The sequence below is a fragment of the Miniopterus natalensis genome, chromosome 10, assembly GCF_054644295.1.
Source record: "Miniopterus natalensis isolate mMinNat1 chromosome 10, mMinNat1.hap1, whole genome shotgun sequence".
NCBI classification, from domain to species: domain Eukaryota; kingdom Metazoa; phylum Chordata; class Mammalia; order Chiroptera; family Miniopteridae; genus Miniopterus; species Miniopterus natalensis.
In genome coordinates this window covers 53,423,287-53,436,809 of record NC_142090.1, presented here as the reverse complement: position 1 = coordinate 53,436,809, position 13,523 = coordinate 53,423,287, and the positions used below count along the sequence as shown (strand labels likewise).

At 33.9% G+C, this 13,523-nt stretch overlaps 1 protein-coding gene across 1 annotated transcript in view; it reads left to right on the top strand.

Annotated features, from left to right (window-relative positions):
* Positions 1 to 11,704, top strand: part of SEMA3D (semaphorin 3D) — a 120,295-nt gene extending 108,591 nt beyond the window's left edge. The window contains exons 16-17 of the mRNA XM_016219562.2: positions 134 to 273; positions 7,386 to 11,704. Of these exons, the coding sequence (XP_016075048.2) occupies positions 134 to 273; positions 7,386 to 7,805 (560 nt within the window). The 3' untranslated portion in view covers positions 7,806 to 11,704. The remainder of the gene's footprint in view (positions 1 to 133; positions 274 to 7,385) is intronic.
* Positions 11,705 to 13,523: the final 1,819 nt, after the last annotated feature.

The window sequence follows — 13,523 nt, the reverse complement described above, 5'->3', positions numbered from 1 at the left end:
AATATGAATTTCCTTTCTCTTTAATAATGTGTATGAATCTTTCCCCCATGGCATCTGTTCTAAATCAGTCTATTTTCCCATTGCTTTTAAAATCAGGTCAAGGTTAATCTCCTATTCCATGTTTGCTTTCCAGGCATTACTCATGAAGCTGCTGATGAAAAGGTGATTTTTGGCATTGAATTTAATTCAACCTTTCTGGAATGTATACCTAAATCCCAACAAGCATCTATTAAGTGGTATATCCAGCGATCAGGAGAGGAACACCGAGAGGAGGTAAGTCACCGTCATCAAAAAAGCTCTCCTTGAGGAAAATGGTATAAAACTTAAATCAGGTTTTGGTTGTGAGGATGTTCAAGTTTTAGTGCCATATGGTGCTCTCATCACTATTTGATAAAAAGGAAAATAACAGCTTATACTCACTAACACCAAAGGTAACAATGCTTTTGAGATAAGAAGAGCCTAATTTAATATAAATGTGCTAATAAAATATATTTAAAAGCAGGTTGAGTGCTTAAAAAAGAAGTTTGTATGTTTTTGAATTTTTATTTTTTATAGAATGCCTGTATTTTAGAACAATTCCCTCACCAAGCACAAGAACACAATATTTCCCTTCACTGTAGCACAAGGACTAAATTTTAGTTTGAATTCTGTTCAGTTTAGAACCTAAAATGAAACATGTCAAGTATGTATAAAAAAAAGAAAAGAAATATATACCTTATGATAGTTGGATAAGTATCTGGGCATATGTACATTTTCACTTTTATGTATTAAAATTAAACCTACAGAGAGGAAAGTAATATGAATGTTCTATTCGTCTTTTTACTTTTTTCTGGTCTAGTCATTCTAGCACAAATGTGTGATTGAAACACATTGCAAGAGATTTTGTGAGGTCTAACAATGTGAATTTAAGGGGATGAGTTTGAGTAGTCTGAAAAATACTGTATTAATATTGTTTGAAAATCATGAAACAAAGGTTAATTGGCAGAATATTTTTTCTATTTCAGTGCCTAAAAAAAAAATACCACTGCTACTCTCTCTAGAGTTATAAAATTCCTAATATTAAACTAAGGACACTGCAATGAGTAATGGAATGAATACAGGGTTCAGAATTCCTTTGGTCATATCACTGAGCCCCTGGGGGCCAGAATTTTATAACAAGATAAATTCAAAAGTTACTGTGAAAATAAAATGGGAAAATACATACAGGAATGTGAATTTCAAAGCAAAGTGTAAAGCACGCATATAAAATTGCAGATACTCTCAGCGAGGATGTGTAAAACAGGAAATAGCACTGATCACATGCACAGCCTGACTGCCGAGGATTTATGAGCAGGTTGTAACTTCTCTAACACTCAGTTTCTCTGTCATATCAGGAGATGACCAAATGTTCTCTAAAATACCAGCCTCCTTGATAGTCTATAAACATTTAAAATAATATATGTAATCAGCTAAACATTAGTATAGGGCAGTGGTTCTCGGCCACAGGGCACTTTGCTCTCAGAGTGTTCACATTTGGCAGCATTTTGGTTGTGACAGCCTGGGTGGGTGGGTGGGTGATGCTAGTGGGTGGAAGTCAGGGACTGTGCTAAACATCCCACAAAACACAATCTCTCATGATAAAGAATTATCTGGCCCCAATTTCAGTAGTGCCGAGTTGAGAAACCTTGGTGTAGGAGAATCAATTTTTTTTTTTTTTAAATATATCTTTATTGATTTCGGAGAGGGGAAAGGAGAGGGGGAGAGAGAGAGAGACAGAAACATCAATGATGAGAGAGTCATTGATCGGCTACAGCCTGCAACCCGGGCATGTGCCCTGACAGGGAATCGAACCCTGATCGCCTGGATCCTAGGTCCACGCTTAACCTCTGAGCCACGCCCTGCCGGGCAAGAATCACATTTTATCATAAGAAAATGATTCAAAGATATGTTCTACCATTATACAGGGTGGGGCAAGAGGAGGTTTACAGTTGTTCATATGGAAAATAATACAATAATTAATAAATAGCAATACAAGAAAGAACTGTTTCTTGTACTCACAACTGTAAACCTCCTTTTGTCCCACCCTGTATTAAAAAGTTAATATGATTCTCTTCATCGATCTTTAAGAATAAAATTTGATATCAAAATAATGACACAACATACTTAATACCAAGGGAATAATTTCATCCCTTATGATGTCAGATTGCTCCAGGAAAACTTGATTTTTCATTATTATTGATGCCCATAAATTCTAAAATTATGGCATACCCATATTTATACTAAATGTTTAAGGATCCTCTTTTACCAGTATATATTGAAATATTATCTGACATAGAAGTTTATTTAATTTCAACTTATAAAGCATTTCCTTTTAATCCAAGAAATATTGAAGAATGTTACCCGAATTTTTTAACATGCAGATTTTCTCATAGATACATTGCAATAGTTTATTTTTAAATGCTCCAAACCAGTATTTTAAATATTTTTATTATAAATAAAGTTTGATCATTTATTTTCAGTTAAATAAAATTTTTTAATAGTGATTTTTCCTTCATAGTAAATTTAATCTCTCTTTAAAAAAAAAAAATGTATGGTCCTTTGCTTGGGGTAATCTCCCAGTTACAGATACATGCATTTGACTATGCATGTTTGCATTCACATCTTTCATACTCCTGAAAATGTTATGCATTACTTTAGTTTACTTTTAAACAGTATATCATACAGTCACGGCGGGTACCATGCTCCATGAATTTCAATGGAGCAGAAATAGTATATTTATTGAATTTTACTTAAAAGTATCTGAGCTGTAATATTTCAATGGCATTTTCATTTATCTTTGTAAATAGCTAGTTACACGAAGTGCAGGCTCTGCCATTCTGCTTCCTGAGCTGGGGAAAGGGGCCAAATCCAGCTGAGGTTTGAAACATTTTTCCCAGCAGGATGCCCTCTGCTCCTTACCAGGAAGGTCACCCTTTGGAATCTTTCCTCCACCCAAAATAAGCCTGAGGGAGGGACCAGGATCTCCTGTGGCACAGGGGCTGTCACCAGGCTTTTCTCTGCCAGGGGGAGGACATTTCCTTACTGAGCCATCTCACAGTTGGGTGCTGTTGAGGAGGCCATGAGTCAGTTATCTGCTGACTTTCTTACAAAGCTGTGCTGGAAATGGATGATGTTTACGCTATAACCAGCGAGTTAATCGCAGCCCCCAGGCTTCTGTTGAACTTTTGGGATATTAATAAATAGGAGAGGCAATACCTCATACGATTTATGGCAGTCTTTTTTCTGTGGATTTTCAAAATATTTTATAAAGTATCTTCAAATATTTGCATTGTTTTCTGTGTAGGTCTTTGTTTTATTTGGTTCTTTTTATTATAACAGTGATATCAATGGTTGTGGAAATATAGTAACATATAAAGAACTATGAGGCCCCTAAGCATAGATGAGCACAAATACCGTATTTTGATGTCTATTCCACCTTTTCCCCACTAACCATTACATTGTGAGCATTTTCCCTTGTCATTCAATTTTAAGACCATATTTTCCTGTCCTCCACCTCCATTGTCTTGATGTCACAGTCATCATAAATGTTCCATGTTTTATTTAAAAAGCTTATGTTTTCTCTCAAAAGAAAGGTAATCAACTTCCCTATATCTAAATCTTTCTCTACTTTTTATTTTATTAAGACAGACACTTAGAAGAAAAATAAATGAGTTAAAGGCTTTAATTGTCTTTATGGCTTCGAATAAACAACTGAATATTGCCAATTTCCCATCAAAATCAGCATATTAGTGCCCTTTCTGAACTCCTGAGGCAAATTTTGTATTATAATTTAAGAAAATATCTGTGTTTGATAGGAAAAATGCTATATTGTGTTAATGTTTATTTCTTTGAATATTACTGGGTGTGAACTGCCTTGTCATGTTTCTTGGCTATTAGTTTCAATTGCATTTGGTAAAATGCCCTGTCATTTGCTTGGTCTGCATCAATGTATTTATTTAAAAATTATTTTATCAAACCATTTATATATATTAGATATTGACATTTCAATATACATATTAAAAGTAACTTTTTATTAATGTTATTGCTGAAACTTTTTGTGATTCTAACATACAAAAGTTTTATAATTTATATTTATAATTTATATAAAGCTATTGATTTATACTTGTATGATTTCTCACTTAAGTTTAAAAATTCCTTGTCCAATGAAACAGAAAAAAAGATTTTTTATGATTTTATTTTTAAAATTACAAGTTACATTTTATACTTAAATTTACTCAGAGATATTAAATAAATCTAGGAGTTAGTTATATATAAATTCAATTTTTTCTTTTAAATAATGAGCCAGTTGCCTCAGCACTATTTTTAAATGTCTTCCGTCTGTGTTTGTTGGAGAAAGGAGATATTCTTGAAGCCCCAGTCATATCTAAGACATGTGCAGTGCTTTAGCTGTGAAAGAAATGACAGGTGAATTATCTGCAAAGGAATTACCATTAGACTGCTCTTATCAGAGAAGGAAGTCCCTGACCTTTACCTGCTGCTTAGTACCTAAATGTCCTTTGTCCCTTCCATGTTACTCTTCTCATTTTAAATGAATTGCCCTTCCTTGAAGGTCTACATTTAATAATGCCAAATATATTATCATTGTTCACATTAGGCAAATGGATAGTCGACCCCCGTTCAAGCATGGTTTTGATTTGTAAGGGTGAGCAGTTTTTACTTATCACTTTTAGAGTGGAGAAAATTCCATGAGTTTAAATTAGTGGCCAGAGATTACATTATCTCTTTGTAGAAGAGCTGAATCTTCTAAATTGACTGTGCTGACATTTCACGGTCGAGATGTAGTCTGCATAATTCCAGCATAGAGTGAAAGCATTACAGTGAATGAGAATGTAAAGTAGGCAAATGTTCATCAACCACTTAATTTCTGGGTCACATATACCTGTCTGTCAATCACAAAAGCCCTATGAAAATATGTCATTCAAAATGTATTTTGTTAGAGACACCATTATGTATTTTTGAAATTTTAGGAAAAGTCACTTGCACGATCTGATAGACATTAGATAAATCCAGAAAGCCTAAAATGTATTAAAGCAAGTTTTATATCTGTAGGTCAAAAACCAAAGAAAAATTAAGCATTCCATGGGACAAAAGGAAAGGGGAAGGATCACAATGGAGCAATGAGATGCCAGGTGTCTGTGAAACTCTGAGTCCTGGGGGGACAGAGGCAGTGTGGAAAGACTTCAGAGTGCAGCAAAGTAAACAGGATACAAAAAGACAATAGCAAAAATAATGACCGAGTGTTGTATATTTGGTGTGAAATCAAAGTCATAATTTCTTCCTGTCAGAAGATTAAAGAGAACAATAAAAAGTAGTGCGTCACAGCTGTGACAATCTTTAAAGCCACATTGAACAGTTTAAACATTAGCAAGAATACCGGCCATGAAGGGAAATCTAGATGTGAACTGGAAAGGAGGTTGCCTGCTTTGATTGTCATGCTAATAACCATAGGCCACTTTCTACTAAAAGAATTACAGAAATAAAGGCTTCAGAACATCACCTCTCCAACAACATATAGTGTGCTAATAATACTTCACACTTCAACCTTCAAAGAGCTTTACTTTTAACCCCCCACCCCCGCCCCCAAAAAACACCATATGCTATGTCACCAACTTGATAAATGGGAGACCAAGCAAGGAAGATAAATGAGTTATCATCGGAAGCTTAGCAGATAGGGACCGGCAACTAGGCTCATGGAGTCAGTGTTTTGTGTTATAAGATGTATTTAAATTTTAAAAGGTATTTCTACAGTAAAATTATTTGAAATAAAAAATATATCTAGCTTGTTAAATTTGAGATTGTAGTTTCTGTTTCAGATTGGCCTCTTAGAACCCTACAATTCAAATTCACATTTATTTTAGGCACAAGGCTCCTATGGTTACTGAAGATATAAGTGAATTCAAGATTAGTTTGTGTTATAATAGCCTTTAAAAAGGTCCTTTTTTTTAGAATAAATTCCTTAGAAAAAATAGTACACACCCAGCTGACAAAATGGGCAAAGTAAGGGAGACAAGCAAACAAACAAAACCCTAATGGGGTGGGTTCCGTGCAGAGTGAAGGCAGGGCTGGAGACCATTCAGCCTCATTAACCAGGGGTCTGCTCTGTGACCTGCCTGTGGCCTCGCGTGGTACCCCACCAGCTGCACTTCTCTGGCACAGAGGGTGGTTGGCCATATACTTGTTAGTTAACTGGGCTGGTAGCCAGAGATGTTTCTTTTCCTTTTCTCATATTTCCAGAATTGAGGGATTTTTCCTACATATTTTTCACATAAAGATGCAGAGCTTAGTCCACCCACTGTGAATAAATTTAATTTAGTCGTCTTTATGCCTCCTTGATTTCCATCCACTGAAAGTCTACAGTACAGGGGCAGATGTGTAAACTGGAAATCTTCCAGACTTCTTTGTTGTTGTTGTGATTCTGCTTAATGCCCAGCCACTTAACAATACTTCACATTAAACAGGGCCCGGTGTCAGTAAACATGCCTTTAGTTTTATTGAAGATAGGTTCGCTAGTCACACCAGATTGTGGGCCTGGCCCGGCCAGCTTAAATGTTTGAATTGCCTTTCAGTAGTGCTGCTTCAAAGGGTAAAGAGCATCGCATTTCAGGGGAGGTTCTTTCTGTTCAATGAGCGTTCTCACATTTGAAATCACATTACCATGTTATAGTATATCGAGGTATGGCAAATATTTCCATAAATGACATCTTCCAAAGTATCGTATATACACACAGTATCAAAATTCAATCCAGAGTAAAGAGGGAAATTCAGCTTTAAATGTTGCTAACCTCCTGACTATGGTCCTGCTCACTTACAGCTCTGACAATCAAAAGGCTGTATCCATGCCTTTCCATTTGACTTTTAACAAGTCACCACTTACAGTTTCCATATGCTGTTCAGATCATTTATTTGGTGATATCTAGAAAACAGAGCAAATTCCTTTTGAAATCATTGTTCTAGTCTATACATGACTGTCTGTGTCACATTCTCCTCTGAAATTCTTAGAACACCCATTAGTATCTGAAATCTCTGTGAAGGTGGTCAGTTGATAGTTTCCAGTTTTATTTCATTCATTTTTTACAACTTTTCATTCTTATCCATAGACTGGGAGAAAAGCTAATTGTATTCCAAAGGTTCAGTTAGGCATCATAAGATGCAAACATGCATTTTGGGGGCTATTACTTCAGCTGAATTTTTTCACTCTTTGGCTATGGCTGATAATATTATACTTGATGACAGAGAAACAGGGAGCATATCTTAGGTTCATCTAAGTAAAACTATGTAGCCTGTTTTCATTTGCTCATAGCTCTCTCTGGTTTTCATTTATTACCTACATTTTTCCAATTCTGCAGTTGAAACCCGATGAAAGGATCATCAAAACAGAATATGGGCTACTGATTCGAAGTTTGCAGAAGAAGGACTCTGGGATGTATTACTGCAAGGCACAGGAGCACACTTTCATCCACACCATAGTGAAGCTGACTTTGAATGTCATTGAGAATGAACAGATGGAAAATACCCAGAGGGCAGAGCACGAGGAGGGGCAGGTCAAGGATCTGTTGGCTGAGTCACGGTTGAGATACAAAGACTACATCCAAATCCTTAGCAGCCCAAACTTCAGCCTCGACCAGTACTGCGAACAGATGTGGCACAGGGAGAAGCGGAGACAGCGAAACAAGGGCGTCCCAAAGTGGAAGCACATGCAGGAAATGAAGAAGAAACGCAACCGAAGGCATCATGGAGATAAGCTTCCTAGGGCGGTGGCCACGTAGTTTTCTATTTAAAGAAAAGAGTTCTTTACCTGCAAAATACTGTCTTCTGTTTGTACATCCTTTATACTAACTCATAAGAGTTTTCCATGGAGTTTTGCTAAGGCATGGGAAAAGTAATCAGTAACTCTGTGTATGGTGACTATGGCATAAGAAGGGCAAGTAAGTCATCTGAACCAGTTTTCCAAGAACTAAACTTGTACCCGCAGTGTATAAGAATTATCCTCAGAATAGGGACTTTGCATTTGTAAATGTCTTATGTTCTGAATTTTTGACTTTATGATGTCATGTAAATAAGTGAGCTAAGCAAACATCTCATTTGATAATGTACTAAGGTGCTTTGTTTCCCTTGCATGGCCATTAAGCAAGGAGTTTACCATGCTATTGTGCCATATGTTCTTATGAACAGATAAATCATTTCACTCTAGAACTGGCTACCTTGTGGTAGGAATTGGAGAGAAGACACAAAATCAGACCACTCATATACCATCAGGAACTTTCCCGGTGAGCCATTCACTCTTGGTGCATGGTTTAGGAATTTGGAGAGGTGCAGTATTTTTTTCAGACCACAGGGGTCATTTAGTGTACTACAGCATTGATTTACTGAAGGCTATAAATGTTCCTCCCGGGATTCCTTATGACTTACCAGGAGAAACAGGTTCACAGAGAGAAGTGGGTGCTCAGTTATGTGTTTTTAGATGGTATGCCGAGCTTTACAAGGACAGAATGCTTAATAAATATTTAAGCAAGATATGGGAAAACATTTAAATAAAAGAAGGGAAACCTAATGATGTATACTGCATCCTAATGGGAAGGCATGCAGATGGGATTTGTTAAGAGACAGAAGGAAAGACAGCTATAAATTCTGGCTTTGGGGAAAACTCATAGCCCCATAAAAAGGAAGAACAGTCACAAATAAAGTGGGTGAAATGTAACGTAGCTTTATTCACCAGAGTATAAGTAGCTGCCAATTTATAATACATCTGTTAAAAAAATCCTAGATTATATAAAAAAACACTGCTTGCAAAAGTCTGAGGAAAAGTAAATTTTCTAAAGGATCATGGGAAGAATGAACATGAATTTATTTACAACCACGGGGATGTCAGTATTTTTCCTAAAAATTCATCATACTCTATAAATTATTTTCATTTACTGCCTTTATTCGCTTGGATATTGGATTATGGGATTTTATTTGAGTGAATAGAAGAAAACAATATATACATACATAGAGATAGAATTAGGTAGACAAAGGTGGTGGGAAGCGGGGAGATATATTGTTAAGTAACAGAACGAATGCAAAAATTTGACAACGGAAAGGGTTAAGTTAACTCTTTGACATCTTTTTTTCCACACAGTCTTTTTGCATTTCTGAGATTATGTGCTGTAATTCAAGTAGCATTCTTTTAGTAATTTAATAATAAATAAGCCTACTGCATGTAAAGAAAACAAGCTCACAACAAACCTTTTTCGTATTTTGTTAGCACTTTCAAATATTTCCAGTTTGACTTTACTTCTGAACAGGCATGGTATATTTTCTGCCCATTTGAGCGGGACTCACCTTTCCTTCTTAACCACCAAACCCTTAGCCTTCTTCTGTTTTGCCTTTTCATGCCCTTTTTAGTGTGAAATGAAAAATTAGTCACTTCCTCACATGGAAGGCAGCTTTTCAGAAAACTAAATAGCAGGCATTGCTGGTTTCTCATGCATTCTACGTGTCTTGGAAGAAAAGCCTGTGAGAACCTGTGTGATTAGAGAGCAGCTCTTTCAGTGTTCAGCATCATGTCTATGTCTGACTTGATGTTCAAACCTTTCTATCTTACATTCATTTTATTCACACCCCTTACTTATCTCAAAGTACTCCCACTGATAGATGAGCTTAAGTACCCCTTTTGATAGGAAACTCATAGATATTTGTAGATGTTTCTGTATAAGAAAAACGTAAGGATTTAAAACTTAGGTTTTAAAAAAAGCAAACCAGAACAAATCACTCTTTTAATAATGCAGAAGAATAGTTGTAGGATCAGACAGCTAATTAGATACCATAGCAAGAGTGTTTATAAGTGTTGATTTGCTGGGTTAAAATGTTCCAGGAACTCATAGCAAGCTCAGAGTAAGTAAGTGGGAGTATGTTTTATTTTTTAAAGATTTCCACATATTTGTATGTCAGACAGTAATGATCAAATTATGGATGGCTTTGAGAAAATTACAAGAAGCTCAAATTCTAAGATTGACTAGTGAAAATAAATTTGTTTTTCATCTAAATATGAATGTCCAAGACATTTTTAAATTAGTTCTTTTTTTCATAGTTATTCAGACAAATTTGGGAAACCTATTTTAATTTACAGCTAATATTCTGGCTGCTTTGGATCTAAAACTATTGATTTATGATAATTACTTAAAATATTGTTGCTAAAATAGAATGTCATATAATTAAAAAAACATATGGACAAAGATTTATGTGTATTTATAAAGATAGAAGACATCTAAGCTACATTTAATTTCTTAACCATTTCATTGCCTAGAACACTTGAAGAACAGTGTGAATATGTTCAATGTAAGACAAGACACAATATATATACTTCCTCCCACTGAAGGTTTTACCAAATTCTCTTTGAAATTATGAAAAATAAAATTATGTTAATACTTTCAAGTACATTTAATTAGAAATTAGCTCTTTATGAAGATGTCTTCAAATGTCTATGTTTGTTCTTGGATTCATATTTTCTTCCCATTTTGAATACATATGTCTTTGACTCTCCTATTTTTGCCTGCATTTCATTCCAGCTATTTATGCTGCTACATAGAATCCTGCCTGTCTGCACTCATTTTACATTCAGTTTATTAGGAATTTAAAAAGTTTGTTTAGAAATGGATTGTTGAGTAATTAATTTATGTAAAACCCTCCCCCTACCAAAAAGCTCAAAATATTACATTCACATTGTTCAATAAACACTTTTGAAAACCAACCAAATTATTTAAGAGAAGGAAAAAATAGCCATAAAGAAATTTAGAAATTTGCAAAGGCCACACAGTAGTAGAACTATAATGGACACACAATCTCATCAACCTGTTGACTAAATAATGCTTATTTAATATATGCTGCCTGCAAAATGGTCTTAGTCTTGAATTTTGCCTTAGGCCTATATTTTGGTTCTTCATATGCTATCAAGTTTGTTCCTGCTGGATTGTACGGTCTAAACTAAAAAAAAGTAGTTAACAGTCGTCACTGCCTCCTTTTGAACGTTATCAAAATTAAAATTTAAGGATAATTTCATATCATCTAGATGTCGAAAAAATATTAAATTGAACAAAAACATTCATTTAACACTAACATTTTAAATAAATATATATTTCATAAATGTAATTAATACAAATGGAATTAAAACCTGAAATAGCTTCTGTTTAGAAAGTTACTTTTCTCTTTGACAATATGTTGGGATTGATTCACCTTGTTGGGAATGGATAGTTTAGAAAAAAATATTTAAAATTTTTTATAGAAAGATATATTTTCTCGCAGAAGAAGACCACAATATTTAAATAAATTAACTTACATGTGAGGCTAAAAAATAAGATCTAAAATTCCAAGATGCTACCCATTGACAGTGCAAAGGCAGGAACATAGACATGACTTTTACCTCTCATTTAAATATTTTGTAGTATAAAGTATTTATGGTAAGTTTACAATAGATGATTTTTTGGGGAAAAGGGCAGGAATCTGTCAGTTAATTGTATAATTTAATTCTGGTATTGTAAGTGCTTAGCAGTCAATTTTGAATTCATAGTTTTGCTATTTTAAGAGAAATGTAGTCTTGTAATCTAAAATAATTGAAATTTGTTAAATGTATATTTTGGTTGTATTATAATAAAACACAAACATTAGTATTCTATGGTGATAAACAGAATGTTGTTTTGTGTGCAAGTTTTGTTTTCTCGCCCCTGAACATGGTAACTAAATTTTATCAGTAATATTGCACTAAATCAAATACCAAAGAAAATATTTCCTGACAATTGTCAGTAGATATATTCTGCATTGTAAGTTTACAATAATTTTCCTTATGAAAAAAGATTAAGTGATTCTCCCCAATTAATACAATTACATAGTTAAGCTTTATTTAAAGTTTGGTGGACTGAGATGAATATTATTACCACAAGTGACTACTTTTAAGATTTCAAGTTACTATCTTATAAGTGAATTCTTAAAATACTCATCTATATGATTAGCTGTATAATTTATTAAAGAAGTAAGCCAAGGGTTTTGTTTTGTTTGTTTTATAAAGACATTTCTTAAATTTCTTCTAGAGAAAATTATACTTTTTTGCCAATCTGGTACACACATGAGGGATAGTTTATATTCACAAGCAGATAATATTATTATAGCATCTCCTCCATCCTGGCAATGAAATAAATTGTAGAGATGTTGCATGGAGAAATGTCAGATTTTCTGAGCACTTTGACAAGCTTCAAACATGAGAGTTTGAAGTAATGCATAATCTTTAAAAGAAAAAATATTTTTATATAGGGCATTCTTAGGTCCTAGATCATGTCCAAGCTATTACTTTAAACAAAATGCAACAGAAGATGAATAATTTAGAAAATCCCAGTTGTATTTGTTTGAATATAGAAAGCTATATGAATGATATCTAGGACTAAAGAAATAAGAGTTTAATATTTATGTTGAGAATCAAAAGTATTTGTAACCATACAACTTATCTTCATTAACATGGCTTACTTGTCCAGGAAACACTTGCTCAGAAAGGTGATGCTGTAAATACTTTATTGTTTGTTTCAGAAGCTCATATACTTTTTCTTGTGTATATATTGGTTCAAACACACATTTTAGAGACTGATTTGGCAATATTCGATGAAGTTTAAAATGCGCACACCCCAAAAACCAGCTTTGTACAATTAACTATATACTCTTGAGAACCTTCCCCACATGTGCAATAATAGACAGTTTCCAAAAGTATTTGTTGTAGTGTTAATTATAATAGAAAAAGAATAAGCTATAAGTTCTGCAAACAATGTATAAATTGAAGTATAGTCACTTAATGGGTACAGAAGTATAATTTTTTTTTTATAAAGCTGCATGCATTAGCATAGAAAAATCTCAGGAACACAATGTTCAAGGAATAGAATCAAGTAGTATAGGAATGCAAACAGAATTATACTGGGTATATCAAGTTTAAAGAATCAAATGATATGGCTTATGCATACATACATTCATGTGTAAGTAGCAAACAAAAATTCTGGAAAATTTATGCATCAAATTCAAAATAGATTTTCCTCTAAGTAATGAAAGAGTGAAGACATAAGGAGTTACAGTTGTTTCAGTGATGTTTTATTTCTTTAAAAATAGATCTAAACCCAATATTATATTTATATTAAGTTACATATATTTGTAAGAACTAGTTTACTTAAATGTTAATATTTGATAAAGTTGGGCATTGAATTATAACTTAAACATATCACCCTCAACATAATTCTTTGTGCTTGAAATATTTCAAAATAAAAAAGTAGATTAAGGATCTAAATCTCAATTAAAAACACACAGATTTCTCAGTAGTAAAAGAAAAAGGGAAAGGAAAAGAGAGAAAAGGCTACCAAATAGAAATATTAGATATTCAGCCATCATAATGGATGCAGACTTCTAGTTCCAGTTACTCTTACATTATGAACTTTCTTAGATACCCTGGTTATTTCCAAAACGTGACAGGTAGAACC